Genomic DNA, 18,431 nt, shown 5'->3' on the forward strand with positions numbered 1-18,431 from the left:
CGAGAGGAGCCAGATGAGGTGGTTTGGGCATTCTGGTCAGGATGCCACCCGAACGCCTACCTAGGGAGGTGTTTCGGGCACGTCCGACCGGTAGGAGGCCACGGGGAAGACCCAGGTCACATTGGCAAGACTATCTCTCCCAGCTGGCCTGGGAACGTCTCGGGATCCCCGGGAGGAGCTGGACGAAGTGGCTGGGGAGAGGGAAGTCTGGGCTTCCCTGCTTAAGCTGCTGCCCCCGCGACCCGACCTCGGATAAGCGGAAGAAGATGGATGGATGGACGGTTGGCCCCGCTAGATGCATTAAACAATGTAACAAGGTTTTCCAAAATAAAGCAACTAAAGTTAACATGCCTCAAAACAGCAGCTTGCAATTTGGGACATGCTCCCCCTGAGAGAGCATGAGGAGGTTGAGGTGGGCGGGGTTGGAAGGGGCAGGGTTGAGGTGGGGGGTGTATATCTTAGTGTCCGGGAAGAGTTAGTGCTGAAAGGGGTTCTGGGTATTTATTCTCTTGTGTTTATGTTGTGTTATGGTGCAGATGTTCTCCCGAAATGTGTTTGTCATTTGGCATGGGTTCACAGTCTGGCGCATATTCGCAACAGTGTTAAAGTTGTTCATACGGCCACCCTCAGTTTGACCTGTATGGCTGTTAACCAAGTATGCCTTGCATTCACTTGTGTGTGTAAAGTCGAAGATATTATGTGATTGGGCTGGCACGTAAAGGCAGTGCCTTTAAGACACGCCCCCTAATATTGTTGTCTGGGTGGGAATCGGGAGAAATTCGGAAGAAAGGTTGCCCCGGGAGATTTTCGGGAGGGACACTGAAATCCGGGAGTCTCCCGGGGAAATCGGATGGGTTGGCAAGTATGACTCTCTACGTCCGTGTACCACTTTGTACATTAGCGTTTTAAAAAGTCATACATTTTACTTTTGAAACAGATAATTTCCGATATTACATTTTAAAACGTTTATCGGCCGATAATATCGGCAATCCGATAGTATCGGACATCTCTATTTTTCGCCTTGCTCACACTGCTCCGCCGGCTAGTTACTGGCGAGCCTGAGCTGCTAATAACGTTGGTTGCAACCCGCCATAAAAAAAAAAGAAAAAGAGCTTGAGCTGCTTCTGCTGCTGCATCTTATTTGAGTTTGATGCTATCTCTTGAATCATGCATCACACCTGAATAGTAGAAGGTTTTGGCACCAAGCCGAGAAGTTGGTCGACTTTGAAAATCCCCACATTACCAAGTTGATAATATAAGTCTCTCGACCAGGCTCTCACCAGATGGAACGCAGCATTTGACCGACAACATCTCTAAGAAGCATTTTTTTCAATCCGAAGAGTGAGGATTATTCGGAATGCCAAGGAGAGCACATGTGCATCCCAGTTAGGGCGGACAATGTATGTCACAGTTTTATGCTCTTATTTGGAACGTTTGGCAATAGTGCTACATGGTAACGTTCCAAGGCTCTTACCAAGTCTGCCATTAGTGGTAGCAAACACAAAAAGTGCTCACTTCGCTGTCAATTTTACAGAATGCAGACCAGACAAAAAGTCACGGTAATGTTTAAAAAGACCAAAATACTGACAGTATTATGTTACAATGAATGTGCCTGTTACTACATAACATAACATCCTCTATAAAAGTTTTAAAAAAATCCCCCTCACCCTTGATCACCCCCTTTGGAGGTGAGGGGAGCAGTGTGCAGCAACAGTGGGCGCGCCCAGGAATCATTTTTGGTGATTTAACCCCCAATTCCAACACTTGACGCTGAGTGCCAAGCAGGGAGGTAATGGCTCCCATTTTTACAGTCTTACAGGGGTTTGAACTCACAACCTACCAATCTCGAACCACTGAGGCTACTGCATTGTTAGCCACCTCATGCTAACAGTTTTTTTTTACTATTTAGAACTCATAGTAAATGGAAATACATGTGTTCTTGTCTCACATAAGGATTGTGGATAGTGGGAAAAAAATTCCAAAATAGTCTTCCTTTAACCAGCTTCTCCAAATGTGCTTGAACGCAAATGTGGAAGGCTGAGTGCCTGCGAACATAGTTGAAGGAAGCGCTCATAAAACAACGGGTGTTGTTGGGACTTACCATCAAACAGCGAGGAACCAGGTCAGTTTTCTGCAGGACCAGTGTCTTGTTTTGAACAAACCTTTCAGTTTTACCGTAGACGTCAATATTCGGTGCTCAGTTGAGTTTGTTTCAAACAAAGTCAACGATGGAGTGCATTTGTGCACAGCAGGTGAACTATGAGAAGCACGCGCTGACCGCGCCGAGGGTCTCTGGCGGCGTTCTTTAGTTCATCGAGAGCTTCCTTCAAAGAACATGCCCCACATTCACGCCCCCTTTTGTCACAAGAGGTTTGGTCTCATCCCGACCAGACGGTTGAGATGCGATCCAAACAGAGTCTTGCTGTTAAGGAAAAAGGGGGCGCCACATTTAAAGGTGCTCAAGTGGATGGGAATACGGCATATTGTTCTTTGAAAGAAAGTGTGACTTGCGGCGGCGCCAGCAATACAGTTGTGAGGTTTGAGTCAAGGACGGGGTTAAACAACAAGACTGGGCTCACCGCCACACCTCTGCTGGGATGTTTTTGTCTGACTGTACTGATTTAGTTGCTTGGAGGTTCATACTGCCTGACTGGAGTTTCAATTAGAAACAAGATTGTTTTATAAGCCGTGGGTTCTCGTCAGGAGTCAATAATAAGACGATTAATTACGTTTCCACCAGGCAGTAGCTTGGTTTCGACTGTTAAAAGTTTTATGCATTACCACAATAGCTTGTGGTACCAATTTTGGCCCCTTACTAGTAAAGTGGATATAAAAACGGTTGGAGATACTGGAATCGAATGCAACGATTCGAAGACATTATTTGTGACTCTCTTGGTCGGTCGGGTTACCATGAATTGATTTACGTGGACCCCGACTTAAACAAGTTGAAAAACTTATTCGGGTGTTACCATTTAGTGGTCAATTGTACGGAATATGTACTGAACTGTGCAATCTACTAATAAAAGTTTCACTCAATCAATCAAAAAAAAAACTGTTGAACGTATTGGCAACTGTCCACGCGATGATGTCACTGTGGACCTCTTGGCAGAACGGTGACTTTAAAAGCCAAATGACCAAAAGCAAGAATATTCCTTTTTGTCATGTAAAGTCACAAGGTTTCTTCCACTGACCTGGAGATTTCTCACATTGTTGTGTATAGAGTGGTACCTCAACTTAGGGGTATGTTGATATATTTGCTGTCTCTCTGCATTTTCTTATGGTTTAAGTTGCCAGCATAAATGTGAGTTACGAGCCTCGACGCCCCAAAACATCCGGTTCTACTCATTAGAAATAGCTTATAGCTAGAGATAGATATTTTGCCGGGATGCAGTGTCCAGGTGGTCTGTCACTAAGCCGCACTCCGAACCAGTGGTTCTGCTGCTGTGTACATTGCCTGAAAAGCGTCCACTCTTCTCCCCCACTACTTTGATTGTGGGAGATAGCTTAACTAGGAATAGCCGCTTTTTCAGTGCCCTTATTAAAGTTAAATTAAAAAGTTAAAGTTATTTGCTGGTATCCTAGCCTTATTGACCAGCCATCACTCTTCGGTAACACTTATTGTCCATGTTTGATCTAATACGATGGCAAGAGGCCAAGCATAACAGACCAAAAAGGATTTGGAAGTCCTCAGTCAGCTGGAGGAAGTGAATGCTTTACATTATAATTGCATCATAATTCTTTATAAACTGTAAACAGATAATATTTATCACATAAAAGTTTGTTTCTCTTTCGAAAAGGCATGGTACGTTTTTGCGAGGTCCTAGCATTGATTATGTGAAGTGAAGTGAATTATATTTATATAGCACTTTTTTTCTAGCGACTCAAAGCACTTCACAAAGTGAAACCCAATATCTAAGTTACATTTAAACCAGCGTGGGTGGCACTGGGAGCAGGTGGGTAAAGTGTATTGCCCATGGACACAACGGCAGCGGGGATCGAACCTTGAACCCTCAAGTTGCTGGCACGGCCACTCTACCAACCGAGCTATACCGCCCCATGTAATAATGGTGATTTCAATTAATTTCAATGGGTGGCTTAGAGTTGAAATATAATTGTTTTGAATTCGTCATGTAACTAATTGAGCTTGTTTGTGATCACTGGAAAATCCTGTTTGGGCCAATTGTGGAATTGTTTGATGACCCTCATCCTAATCAGAAAAAGCGCGCAAAAAGAAACGCTCGTAAGCGCCACCTGGTAACGCATGCTATCATGTCAGTGTGTTTTACCTGCATAGGGCTTTCTTCTTCTCCAGTCGCCTCAGCCTCGGGCTCGGGCTCGGGCTCAAGCAGCGTCTCCTCATAGAAATAATCAGTCTCTGTGGGGGTGTGGCCAGCCTCGGAATATTCAGTGTCTACATCCTGATTGGTCAAGTCGACAGAAAAGGGGGGAGCATGGAGGAAGTAAGCAGATTTGAACGGAAGAGCGCAGGTTAGTTCAAAGTCTGCTTGTGAGTGATGATGAGTTAAAAGAAGTGACTAGAACACACAACAGCATTGTGGTTGTCTCAGCGGCAACACACATTTCACGCACATCTCGGAAAAAAAACGTCAGTATTTCAGCATCTCACCGACTATAAATTTCGCTGCATGCGAGATTTAGGGAGTCGCTGAGACTTGCCTGAGGTTTCTTTTCACTGTATTGAAGACAACGTTCTAGAGGGCAGAGGTTTGTTAGCTGATGCTGGCCTACGTACATCCCTACAGAGGAATACATCACAGCTGGATGCTTCGGGATGTCAGAAATGCCCGCAACCAAAGAACGACCTACCCCCCCAATAAACAGCCTCACAGAAGAGAGCTCCATTAATTCACTGGCAGAGAATTAATCGAGTCGGCTTCACAGAAGAAGTCGGAAACTTCCTGTGAGGCTGCTTCATTGACCTGATGACACAGGCGTGAAGAAGAAAACACAGGTTCTTGAAATAGGCTAACAAAGAACGTGCTTGTGTTGCGATGCATGTGCATTGGGTGCGACAGTATCTGTGTCGTCTCGGCTCTTGTTTCCGCCCCAATCCATGCCACATTCATCCGAGATCCAGTTTGACCAGCCCGAAGGTAAGCGTGTGTGAAGTGAAGAAAGTGCACAATTAGCCATGCTTCAGTGTGCACGTGGTATTATATCATATGGACAGAAGGGCCGCATGATGACGATCATATGATATACAAACACAGACGTTCGCTATGCGCCAACGACCATCCTGATGGTCAGACTGTCCACCACCCTTAGAAAGCCATGCTGGAAGAACCTGAACCCAGGATGGCGCAGATGGAACATGCGACCTCGGACATTCTAACCCCAACCGAGCGTCGTACCTGTTGGTAACCGTTGTCAATTTTCTTGGCGGGGACAGCTGTTCCACTCAACGCCATCTTGTCGAAAGGAGGGAATGGTTTGTGCAGGGATTTGACGTTATTGTCCAGCACAACCTTAGTCTTGGTGGGCCTTGGCGGAGTGGGCCGGACAGGAGCAGACGTCGTGAGGACCTTCTTGACAAAGGGCACCTTCTCCACAATGGTTTTCACAGCTTTGCTCGCTGTTGGCTTTACGACAGGCAGTTTGGAGACCACTGATTTAACTTTGACTTCTGAAGTCACTTGAGGCTTTTCCACCAAAGTTTTGGCTGCTTTTGTTGGTTCTGGCTTCGCTGCTTTTGTGGCCTTAGGAGCCTTGGTAGCTTCTACTTTGGAAGCAACCGTCGCAGCACTCACTGTAGTCTTCTCTACTTTTACAGTGACAGTCTTTGCTTTCGTAGTGGTTTCAGTTTTTGACTGACCTTTCTTTTCTACCACAGTAACTTTGCTGTTGCTAGTTGCTTTAGCTTCACTGCTCACTTTGTTCTCAGCTCTCCCGTTAACTTTGACTTTAACGTCTTTCACCTCAATGGTTGCTTTCCCATTTCCGCCAGTCTTGGTCACCACCTTGCCAATGGCTTTTTTCTCAGTTGAGGACTTTACAATGGACTTCTTCTCTACGACAGCTTTGCCGCCCCCGTTGGAAACTTTAACATTTTTAACAGTTTTGACCACAACAGACTTCCCATTGGCCTTCTTCTCCACAACCGGTTTCTTAGTTGGGGCGTTGAAGGGTTTCACCTTAACCACAGTTGTGGTCTTGATCTTGGACAAGAAGACAGCGGCGGGAGTAGGCTTGGCTTTTGCTGGCTTGGCCGTAGAAGCCTTGGGAGATTTGTTGGGCATCGGAGCCTTGACTACTTTGAAGATTGCGCCCTTGGCAGCTTTGGTGGGCTTGGCTTTGGCTGGAGTGGATTTGGTAGGGGCTGCTTTGCCATTCATCTTCTAATATTCGAGTTCATTGTTTGTTGGAGGTGTTGGATGTGTAAGAGCGAGGTGGCAAAGAGAGTAGAGGAAGGTGCGCAGGGTTGGGAGGGGGGACAGAAGGAGAGAGAAACAAGAGAAACAATGACATAAAGATGGCAAAAGCTAGGATGATTTACTGAGACTGTACAGGCATTACTGGATACAGCCCAGGCCTTACAAACCAATCAAGGCCACATGAGGCCATTTGGCCAAATTTCATCGACCCCAGAGGCTGATCTCTCCAGTAATGCCATTCTCAATATGAAACAACAAAGCGGCGTCGTTTAGTCTAATCAGAACCGAGCCGGTTGTTTGGCGGAGGCATTGATGGAGTGGCTGTTACAGACAAAACACGCGTGGCACATACACAAGAACGTGTGTACACTCAGACACACACACAATGGAAACATGCACACTGACGACATCTACACAATTAAACCGTAAAAAATATATTGGAACGTGCAAATATTGCAAACTCACAAGATCCAATTATAATTGATAAATAATGTATCATTAGTAGGGCTGGGTTTCATGGCCACATTCCCAAATCAATTTTGATTCATAAGGTGACCACACGCACACACACACACACACACACACACACACACACACACACACACACACACACACACACACACACACACGTCATGTAAAGTAGCAATGTTAATTTGCTGTGATGTAGATGGTGCAGGTGAGAGGTAAAGGGGTTACGGCACAGGTGTCAAAGTGAAGTGAAGGGAAGTTAATTATATTTATATAGCACTTTTCTCTAGCGACTCAAAGCGCTTTTAGATTGTGAAACCAAATATCTAAGTTAAATTTTTTGAAACCAGTGTGGATGGCACTGGGATCAGGTGGGTAAAGGTTGTTTCCCAAGAACACAACGGCAGGGACGAGGATGGCAGAAGCGGGGATCGAACATGAAACCCTCAAGTTGCTGGCACGGCCGCTCTACCAACCGAGCTATACCGCCCCAAAGGCTTCCCGTGGGGCATTGTCAGCACTCGTATTGTAAAACTGTCAAAAAGCCTTCTCCTGGACACCACCACAATGTCGCAAAGTGAGGAGGCGGGGCAAAGCGGTATAATGATGAAGCAGCCTGGACTTTGGCTCGCTAACCTCACTTTTGTACACATTTAAAGGGGGGCTGCACTTTATTTTTATTTTGCCTATCATTCACAATACCCTATGTAAGACAAAAACACGTCTGTTTTACTTTTTTTAAAATGCATTCTAATTTGTAAAATACGGCATGTACAAAATTGCTAACAATACAGATACTCAGTTGCGCCCAAATAGTCCTCTAAAAAACATCCAAAAACCGCCAACAATACTCCATTTACATTTTGTGACCTGAAGTATTAGCGACATAATTTAACAAAAATTACAGAAATGTAAATACAGAGCCGGTGCAAGCAGACATTATGCAGTAAGTGACCATGATTTTCATAGTTTGTATTTCTTCTTTAGCACTTAGCAATACTGCTACTTGATGCTTGTGTTTCACTAAAGCTGGATCTGTTTAGCACACAGCTTCTAAAACTTGTAGCTCATCCTCCTTACATTCAAGCTAAAAACTATAAGGCTTTGGCTCATCATTTGTCCCAAAGTAATCTTTGATGGCTCGCATGGAGTCTGCATGGTTTGTAGTGTTTTTGTTGAAGCGTAAAGCGATTGTAGTGAAGCTTCTGTGAAATGAATACGATGCCGTATGCTTAAAATGAGCAAAATACAAAATGGTTACATTTTATTATGAATGTGTCTGTTAGTACATTACATATATACTTACACTGTGTATACAAAACGTTAATGGAGGTTTTGAGCGCTTGTAGGTGGTATAGAGGGATGTAATTGGCTCCATTGTTAGCTGACTTTTGCTTGTCTTTATTTACGAGTTAGAATGCATAAAAAAAAGAAAACATGTCTTTTGTCAAACATAAGGATTGTGAATGATAGGCAAAATTCCAAAATAAGTTAAGTTCCCCTTTCTACACTTTCTAACCTCTCACAAACCTTTACACGCCCCCTTATTCCCCTTCCTCCAAAGCACAGTCTTCCTGTACCTCATCAATGTACTGCTCGGCGTGGACGAATGAGGAAGGTAATTTGGGGTAAGGTGAAGGTGAAACAGGAAGAAGAGGAAAAAAACGCCAAGGATCTCAATTAATTAAATAAAAAAGGCATCTGTTAATAAAACTCACTGATGTTTTCATCATTTCAGTGTCTTATGAACGAAAAATGTATTGTTTTTTGAAAAAATGAGGAGGTCACAACTAATCTGCCTTTAGCCATGCTCCTGATAGAGTCCACTTTGGCGCCTTGTATCTTCTTCCTCTTTCCCCAAACCTGCTGCAGCAAAAGGAGAACGTATCGCCTTAAAGCGTTCGTTTGCACGCCGCAAAAGACGGAGGATGAAAGCGGATGGATACGAAGAGATGGTGATGCACAGGTGGAGGTAGGGGGAACCGCGCTTCGACAACCCGTCAGAACCCAAGGATCCCTCTCTCTAAGGATTTCAGGCATACTTTAATGAAAAGAAGGACTTAAAGGCGCCATGACCCAGACCATCAGCTCTGCTCTGCTCTGAACTACTCAAAGTGACGACATTCCTCCCTGTTCGGGAGGTCTACGTGTGAGGTTCTGGAGCGCGGCGGGACTCATTTGAAGGTAATTTGTGTAGTTGCACTGCTGCTACTCACGTATGTGTTGGGGTCTTGGGCCTGAGTCTTGGGCGGGGCGTCGCAATCGGGGCTGTAGTGCTCACAAAAGTCGTAGGCAGCTTGAGCGTTGGAGGCGATTAGGAGCTGCTGAATGTCGCCCTAAGCAGGAAAACAAAGCAGGTCAAAGCTCGGCCCCTAACAGGGAGCCCGGTCGGAACCGACGAGCGGCTCACCTGGAACACTTCCTCGTCCAGCAGACGGGCGCCAAACACGGTGATGCCGTTAGTGTCAACCTCGGCGTTGTTGCCGCGGGGCAGCGGGCGGCTCATCTTCTTCTTGCAGTCCAGCAGCAGCGTCACGTTCTTCTTGGACACCGAGAAGGCGATGCGATGCCACCTAGAGGAGGGCGGACGCAACCACGGGCCAATAAACGCAGGATAAAACTTCCATTGTGTTACATTGTCCTCACACACACACACACACACACACACACACACACACACACACACACACACACACACACACACACACACACACACACACACACGCACACACGCACACACAAACACGTGGTTCGCTGGTTACTGACTTGCCATCAGCCAGGTTTACGCCTTTGAAGAGCGGGTAATCTTCGGGGGCCGGCTTGCCGTTCTGGTCCTCGTACAGGAAAACGGGCGAGCGGCCGAGCTCAATGCCCAGCTGCTGGACGCCCTGCTCGCTGTAGATGGACAGCAGGAACGCCTGGAGGCCCGCGTGCGGCTTCACCAGCGCCATGACGGAGAAGTTCTCCGGGAAACGACCTGCAGACCGGAAAAGTTCAACATGCAAGTGGAGGGAAAAGACTGTTGTCCTGAAGTGTCTGTATGTCTCTACTGCGCCCCCAGTATTACCTTCGCCAGGAAATAATGTACAAGTTGCCATTGGTTTGTCCGTCAGTAAGTAAGTCAGTTGGAAAAATAACTCAAAAAGTATACGGGCCTATTTTAAACATTCAAAAGTCGGGGGTGGCCTGCGGACCTGCAGCGAAGCAGGGTGTGCCAGGACCGGCTTTGAGATCAGCGACAGGTGCGTAAATAGCCCAGCTGGGTGCATTTATCTAATCACCCGTCGCTCTGTTAAAAGCTGCAGCCAGGAAGGAGAGGAAAGTTGGGGCAAGAGGGAGAGCAAAGACTGACACGAACTGATGGCTAAAAAAACCCACAAGAAACATTTATTGAAAAATAAAAAAATCAGTGTTCACATCCATGAACGAAGCTGTCATGTTCATGCTTGGTGGTCTGAAGAACCCGGAGGAGCAAGACCTCCACAAAAAGTTATAAGGAACAACCAATTTTGGGCAAAAGCCATTTTTGTAGGTTTATGCTGGCGTACCCGCACAGACAAAGATGGTGGAGACAGACAAGAATGTTCACTCGGTTTCTTTCATTCGGTTAGGGATAGCTTAAAAATTTAACGTGATTACTCTTCCGTCTAACTTTCAGGAAATATCTGAAATGGTTAAGCCCGCAGGAGTTCTTAAACTTAACCTTTTAGACATTTGACAACCTTGTCAAAACGATATACACCATGCGTTAATCACAAAAGTATTATTCAACACATAAAACTTAGGCTTAGGTCAGGCTGATTAGAAAGGTAGTATTAACAAGGAATTGATTAACGTGGACCCCGACTTAAACAAGTTAAAAAACTTATTTGGGTGTTACCATTTAGTGGTCAATTGTACGGAATATGTACTGTACTGTGCAATCTACTAATAAAAGTCTCAATCAATCAATCAACCAAATGTACTGCATAAGAAGGGGCTCGCAAATAAGTGACAAAAAATAAATGTACCGTATTTTTCCGACTATAAGTCGCAGTTTTTTTCATAGTTTGGCCGGGGGTGCGACTTATACTCAGGAGCCACTCGTGTGAAATTATTAACACATTACTGTAAAATATCAAATAATATTATTTAGCTCATTCACGTAAGAGAGAAGACGAATAAGATTTCATCGGATTTATCAATTAGGAGTGACAGATTGTTTGGTAAACGTATAGCATGTTCTATATGTTATAGTTATTTGAATGACTCTTACCATAATATGTTAGGTTAACATACCAGGCACCTTCTCAGTTGGTTATTTATGCCTCATATAACGTACACTTATTCAGCCGGTTGTTCACTATTCTTTATTTATTTTAAATTGCCTTGGTGGTCTATTCTTGGTGTTGGGTTTTATCAAATAAATTTCTCCCAAAAATGCGACATATATACGTTTTTTTCCTTCTTTATTATGCATTTTCGGCGACTTATATTCGGGAGCGAGTTATACTCCGAAAAATACGGTACATCCAATTACGTCGTGCTACAATAAATACATAACATTTAAGTTCAAATGAAAATACAGCTTCACCACTTAAGTCATAATTCTTGTACTTAAGAAACTGCTCTATGACTTTAGCTAAAGAACAGTGGTTCTCAAACTTTTTCCCCCCAAATACCACCTCGGCAAACACTCGGCTCTCCATGTACCACAATAATGACCGACATTAAATCACAGTAGCTAAGTATTCATTAAAAATAAGGCAAAGGTTTTATTTAAATGTATTTAAAAACAATTTCCACTGTAACATTACACAGTTTGAACAGTAACACCGTGTTTAAATATAAGAAAATAAAACACTGTATTTTAATAAAATTGTACCACTTCATGGAGCCCATGTACCACAGTTTGAGAATCCCTGCTCTATACTTTTCTGTTTGTTTAATGCTGTCATTACTGCCACAAGTGGGGGAAAAGTGTATTTGTAATATGGTGCATAAAAATAACAAAAAGTTATGGGCAAATTTCGGTAAGGAACAAGGGAAGACATTTTGGAGGTGATCCGGATCACCATCTAGATTTTAACTATTGGGAGAAAGGGCCTGGCAGAGGTTTTCTAAGTATCATCTTTGGTTGCTATTTAAAAGTACCAGTCGAGTGTAAAAACAAGTTGACTTTATAGGCCTAAATGTGTTTTATCGTATCCATTAAACCGTATCCAATTGTTTACAAATAACAATCCGGAAAGTATGTGAGAATACCATCTAAACATCACAAATGCCACAAATTCAGTCTGTCATTTTGAAAATTCCGACCTGAATATCTTCGGCTATTTCCGTAGATTCAATAATACACAAGGAACGCTTCTGCATTCTGACCATGATATCAGATCTGTCAGAAATTGGAAATGTGCTGTTGATCATTCAAAATCCTTCTGTCAGACAAGAACGCATTTGCTTGGCTTTTTTTTATGCATTCGAAATCGCAAATAAATCGCCCAAAATTGAGTAAACAGATTGAGGGTCCTCCGTTGCGCTCATTATACTCTCTGAAAAAAATCCAGAAACTGCCAACAATATTTCATTTACATGTTGTGACCTGAAAACTAACCTCAGTGGCCTTGTGGTTAGAGCAGGGGTCGGGAACCTTTTTGGATGAGAGAGCCATGAAAGCCAAATATTTTAAAATGTATTTCCATGAGAGCCATATCATCTTTTTTAACATTGAATACAACTAAATGCGTGCATTTTCGAAGTAAAACCAATATTTTTAGAGTATAATAAGTCTGTAATTATTTTTAATAACATTGTTATTTTTTGAACAGGTGCAGTTGAAACGGATGGATGGATTAAAATGCATGAGAATGTTTTATATTTTGAACGTTATTTTTAACATCGTGATTACCAGCGGAATTATTCATTACTTATCGTGTTAAGCAATGTCACCTAAGATTTATCTGAGAGCCAGATGCAGTCATCAAAAGAGCCATAGGTTCCCTACCCCTGGGTTAGAGTGTCCGCCCTGAGATCGGTAGGTCGTGAATTCAAACCCTCCGGCCGAGTCATACCAAAGACTATAAAAATGGGACCCGTTACCGCCATGCTTGGCAATCAGCAACAAGGGTAGGAATTGGGGGTTAAATCACCTAAATGATTGCCGGGCGCGACCACCGCTGCTGCTCACTGCTCCCCTCATCTCCCAGGGGGTGAACAAGGGGATGGGTAAAATGCAGAGGACAAAATATCACCACACTTAGTGTGTGTGTGTGACAATCAGCGGTACTTTAACTTTAACTGGTTTTTTTTATTGTTGACACTGAGCCGACGGCTGCTTCAGCATTATCTTAACCTTGCTAAAAAGTACTTTCTAGATTATAATGCAAGCATCTCTCACTTGGTAGTAGGCAAATGTGGCCACCGACCGACTTTGACATCCCCCGAGATGGCAAAAAAAGCAACTTTTTTATATCTCTTCTTAAGGATAGTGATTAATTCTTCATCTAAACAGAATTGTGTGAGCGTCCCGTTAGTAGATATCCTAGCGAAAGTGGAGGTTGTACAGTGTGTGCTCAGTTTATCGTGGTTAGTTTGTATGTTTAGCGCCTAGCTATGCTGTTGACGCTATAGTGCAGACAAGGGCATCATATATTAGTTACTATGGTCATCTAATTAGTTACAATGGTCATCTAATAACTTACTATGGTCACTATGAGATATCTCAGATTGTAGGTGGGGTTTTTTTTTCCACTATTTTTGTTGCATTTTGGTTGCATTTCGGTTGATTGTAAAATATGTTATCAATATTCAGTGTTTTATCATTCATAGTTAATATTGTAAATCCCACAATCTTTATTTTAATGTAGATTCCGGGTGTCTCATTCAGAATTTTTTTTTTTAAATGACATTCGTTTTTTAAGGCGGTCTGTCAGAAGGCTTTTAGCTTTCAATCATCATTGTGAGGTTTTGTGTTAGTGTTCCTAAAAATATATTGCCGGCCCCCAGACACACTTTTTTATCTAAATACGGCCCCTCCGAGTAAATTAATTGCCCAAGTCTGCTATAGTGTTTCAATCTAGCTCCATCCGCTTAGCACTCAGCTTCTAAAACTTATTGGTCATCCTCTTTGTGTTCAGGCTCAAAAATATAACTTTCTGGATCATCATCATTGGCCCTCCCTAAGTCTGCGTTGTTGTTGATGGGGAAGGGATCAGTGGTTCTTAAAGCTACATCCCGGCTCACGTGACTGGCTTTATCATTAACTCTCAAAATGGCTCAGGAATCTCCGGAGATGGATACTATTTTAATCATATCTATTTATTCGCAAACATTGGAATTCAAAATTCAGATATATCTGATAACAGTTTCAATATAGATGCAACTTGTTTTTCCACTTTACTGGTATTTTAAAGAGGAACACATGAAGTCTCTGGAAGAGAATAAAGTAAATAGCAGCAAAGGATCATGGGATCACTTTAATCACAGTTGGTTTTGCAGCCAAAAAGCCACAAAAATGCAACTCTCTTCTGTTTTGCTCACTTTTTTCAAGTTGTGTGCGAGACAACACATAATTATACCGCATGTGCAAACGGTAATGATGATTGCAGGCTGCCGTACTCGGGGATTTTCATCATAAACGCCAGGCTTTGACGCGGTCTCACGTCCACGCGAGGCTTACCTGAGAAGAGCTGCTTGGTGGGTGCGGAGATCTGGGCCTTCTTGGTGATGCGGTAGGCTTGGTCGGGGCTGCTAGAGCGGCGGGACGTGCAGAAGCCCGGAACTTTCTTCACGCCCTCGGGAAGAGAGGGAACCTGCATGGCCCGCAGCACATCCACCGGGTCTGAGGGAGCGGACAAAAACGTTATTGTTGTGCTATATCAGCCTTCTGCAGGTCAAACGTGCACAAACCATTCAACTCAAACCACGTGACACCTTGTTAGGTGGCAGGTGGATAGGGTTGCACAATATGAATCGCATCAATTTGGCCATCGACAACGATTTTAATACGGTCGTAATATCGAGATAATGCTTGTCGATGGTGACACGTTGTGTTCCGTGAATTTCACAGCGTCCTCAACGTAATATCTAGCGAGCTAGCGGCTAATGTCCCTCCACAGTGCGAGGGAACAAACTAAGTTGCTTACAAATATCATTATCACCAGAGGATGAGAAATAGCTAAATATGCTCAAATGCAGTAGTAGAAGGATTCAAGAAGCAAAACTAACCGCTAAGCTAAAGCTTTTGAATGTAAACAGGAGTGGGTAGTGATACAAATGTCAACAGTAACGATATCAAGTATAGTATCAATATATAATCGATACTACAGTGATTAGGTTGTATTGTTATTATGTTGATGTTGTTTACAAACTCAGCAAAGAAGTCACTGGACACAGTAGAAGCATTCAAGTCCCATCTTAAAACTCATTTGTATACTCTAGCCTTTAAATATACCCCCTTTTTAGACCAGTTGATCTGCCCTTTCTTTTCTTTTCTGCTCTGCCCCCCTGGGGGGGCCACAGGTCCGGTGGCCATGGATGAAGTCTGGCTGTCCAGAGTCAGGACCCGGGGTGTCCCCAACCGATGTCTGTGCATCGGTTGGGGACACCCCGGTTCCCGATCTCTGCGCTGCTGACCCGTCTCTGCTCGGGATGGTCTCCTGCTGGCCCCACTATGGACTGGACTCTCACACTATTATGTTAGATCCACTATGGACAGGACTCTCACTATTATGTTAGATCCACTATGGACTGGACTCTCACACAATTATGTAAGATCCACTATGGACTGGACTCTCACTATTAAGTTAGATCCACTCCGGACTGCAGTCTGACACTATTATGTAAGATCCACTATGCACTGGACTCTCACTATTATGTTAGATCCACTATGGACTGCATTCTCACACTATTATATTAGATCCACTATGGACTGGACTCTCACACTATTATGTAAGATCCACTATGGACTGGACTCTCACTTTTATGCTAGATCCACTATGGACTAGACTCTCACACTATTATGTTAGATCCACTATGGACTGGACTCTCACTATTATATTAGATCCACTATGGACTGGACTTTCACAATATTATACTAAACCCATTCGACATCCGTTATATGCGGTCTCCCCTAGAGGGGGTGGGGGGTCACCCACATCTGCGGTCCTCTCCAAGGTTTCTCATCGTCATTCTTATTGACATCCCCCTGGGTTGTGAGTTTTTCCTTGCCTTTATGTGGGATCTGAAGCGAGGATGTCCTTGTGGCTTGTGCAGCCCTTTGAGACACTTGTGATTTAGGGCTATATACATAGACATTGATTGCATTGATTGATTCCAGGGAATAAAAAAACAATGGACTTAAATCAGAGTAATTTTTTCTGACGTTGCGTTATTCTGCACTATTGACTTCATTTTGCACAAAATAGTACACGTTATTAAAAGGTAGTGAGTACTGTAAACTTGTACAACTAAAGTAACGCGTAACCAATTAATCGAACCAACTGCCATTGAAAAATACCGGTATTTTTCCATCCGCATGCTGCCGTGCTGCGCTGACGTTGCTGAACCGAGGAGCATGTTGAGTGTGTCAGAGCGCACACACAGAGCGCACAAGCAGAAACGGTGAGGAGAGGAAAACCGGCAAATAAAAGCTATTCTTCCAGGTGCGTGAAGCCCAAAATGGAGATATTTGAGCTTCAAAACTATCGAATAAGGTAACGCTTTAAGCACAGAAGCGCCACGCTGCAAGCAGTGCTTTAATACGTGCCTCGCCAAAGGTGGCAAGACCACCTGCGCTTCAAATTTAGGTAGACAATTAAATTGCAATAATCCCGACCTGAACAAAAAGTTTCAAGGTAATGTTGTTCACTAGCTTTTCTGCCGTGCTCTTGTGGAAACGTTGAGGTTTGCACAGCTGGTTGGCTTAATGCCAAATATCAGCGGCGTCCAAACCGCCTATGTAGCGCAAACTAATGCAAGGGAAATGACGGAATTTTGTAACAAATGGCTAGAATTTGTGTTTTATTTTTAACAAATGTTTTTTTTTTACCTGCTACATGTGCCATTTGTGTACTTTTAGATATAGTATTGATTTTAGTATTTACTAATGATTGGATTTGTCTTAAAGCACAGACAAGGAGTGGTAACAATATACATGAAGCATTTGGTAAAATGTCAATGAAGCTTTATATTCTATTCTAACCTAATCCAAGATTACGGCAGACTACGTGTAATATATGAAATTGTAAATTGTTCTTTAAATGCAACAAGAAAAGCCCAACTGCCTTTTTTTTATTTAAATCTTCTAAATTTGTTCTTTGAGTGCAATAGGAACCATATGTGAGACTTTTATTTTGAAATGTATCAAAATATAGTTTGGTACCAGTATCAAAATCTTGGTATCAGGACAACCCTAGTAGTAAGTGACATTGGTACACCACTATCCTGTGTTTTTTGTCTGATTATCCATCCATTTTCTACCCCTTGTCTCTTTTGGGGTCGCGGGGGGTCGCTGGAGCCTATCTCAGCTGCATTTGGGCGGAACGCGGCGTACATCCTGGACAAGTCGCCACCTCATCACAGGGCCTTGTCTGATTATAATTGTGATTAAAACATCACACCATTCAATGATCTTAACCATTTCGAACGGTATCATACTGCCCCCATAACTACTTGGTAATGGATCTTTACCCACATTTGCGGTATAACCCACTTTAGGGATGTCAAACAGGTTCAACCCAGCCTGCAAGATGAGTTTGCCAAGTGTAAAATTAAGGGGCATTTTTAAATTAAAGAAGCTGCTAATCGAAATGTGTCCACTGGACGGCGCAATAGCAATTCTGTTAGGCAAGCAAATGCTTTATGGCGGGGCGAGCGAGTATATCAAGCAGGAGGCACAGGTAAGGCGGGGCTGTGACTCCTCCCCCTCGACCCAAAGTAAAACGAACAGGAGTAAGAAAAACAATTGATAACCCCACTTAATATGCTGCATGAGACACGGCATATTGATATAATTATGCGAAAATTGTTGTCTTCTTTGGCTTCTGTGCAAATTTAAAGAATGTGAACAGTGGAAATGAAAAAATGAGGTACCGTATTTCCTTGAATTGCCGCAGGGCATATAGTATGCGCCTGCCTTGAATTACTGCCGGGTCAAACTCGCTTCCCAAAATAATTAGCGCATACTTAGTATTACCGGTTGGTCAAACTCGTGACGTCACGAGTGATACTTCCCCTGTCATCATTTTCAAAACGGAGGAGGCTAATTTCAATACCGGTAATTTGAAATCGAATAAAGGGAAGAAGATTAAGAGCTATTCAGTAGGATTTAAGGTCCAAGCTTACATCACACTCAAATTTTTACTGCATACCTTTGGTAAGTACCGGAGTAAGAAGAGGTTTTAAAATAATTAGCGCATGCTTACTTTTACAGCATGCCTTTGGTAAGCGCAGGAGTGAGAAAGGGTTTTAAATGAATTAGCGCCCCGGCGGCAAATCAATGAAATACGGCAGTTTTTATTTTTCGCTTTATTTTGTTTTCTTGTTCAATCCGAGATGGCTTGTGACTTAACGCTTAACTGCTTTGTAGATACA

General features: G+C 43.3%; 1 protein-coding gene across 3 annotated transcripts in view; it reads right to left on the reverse strand.

Annotated features, from left to right (window-relative positions):
* col11a2 (collagen, type XI, alpha 2) overlaps positions 1-18,431 on the reverse strand; it is a 54,832-nt gene that overhangs the window by 23,767 nt on the left and 12,634 nt on the right. The window contains exons 2-7 of one of the 3 annotated variants that reach the window (XM_061897302.1): positions 14,518-14,679; positions 9,627-9,837; positions 9,271-9,433; positions 9,077-9,196; positions 5,373-6,356; positions 4,287-4,418 (exon numbers count right to left, since the gene is read on the reverse strand). In XM_061897302.1, coding sequence (XP_061753286.1) covers positions 4,287-4,418; positions 5,373-6,356; positions 9,077-9,196; positions 9,271-9,433; positions 9,627-9,837; positions 14,518-14,679 — 1,772 coding nt within the window. The remainder of the gene's footprint in view (positions 1-4,286; positions 4,419-5,372; positions 6,357-9,076; positions 9,197-9,270; positions 9,434-9,626; positions 9,838-14,517; positions 14,680-18,431) is intronic. The other 2 variants (XM_061897303.1, XM_061897305.1) reach the window with 2 other exon arrangements.

The sequence above is a fragment of the Nerophis ophidion genome, linkage group LG04 (assembly GCF_033978795.1).
Source record: "Nerophis ophidion isolate RoL-2023_Sa linkage group LG04, RoL_Noph_v1.0, whole genome shotgun sequence".
Taxonomy (NCBI): domain Eukaryota; kingdom Metazoa; phylum Chordata; class Actinopteri; order Syngnathiformes; family Syngnathidae; genus Nerophis; species Nerophis ophidion.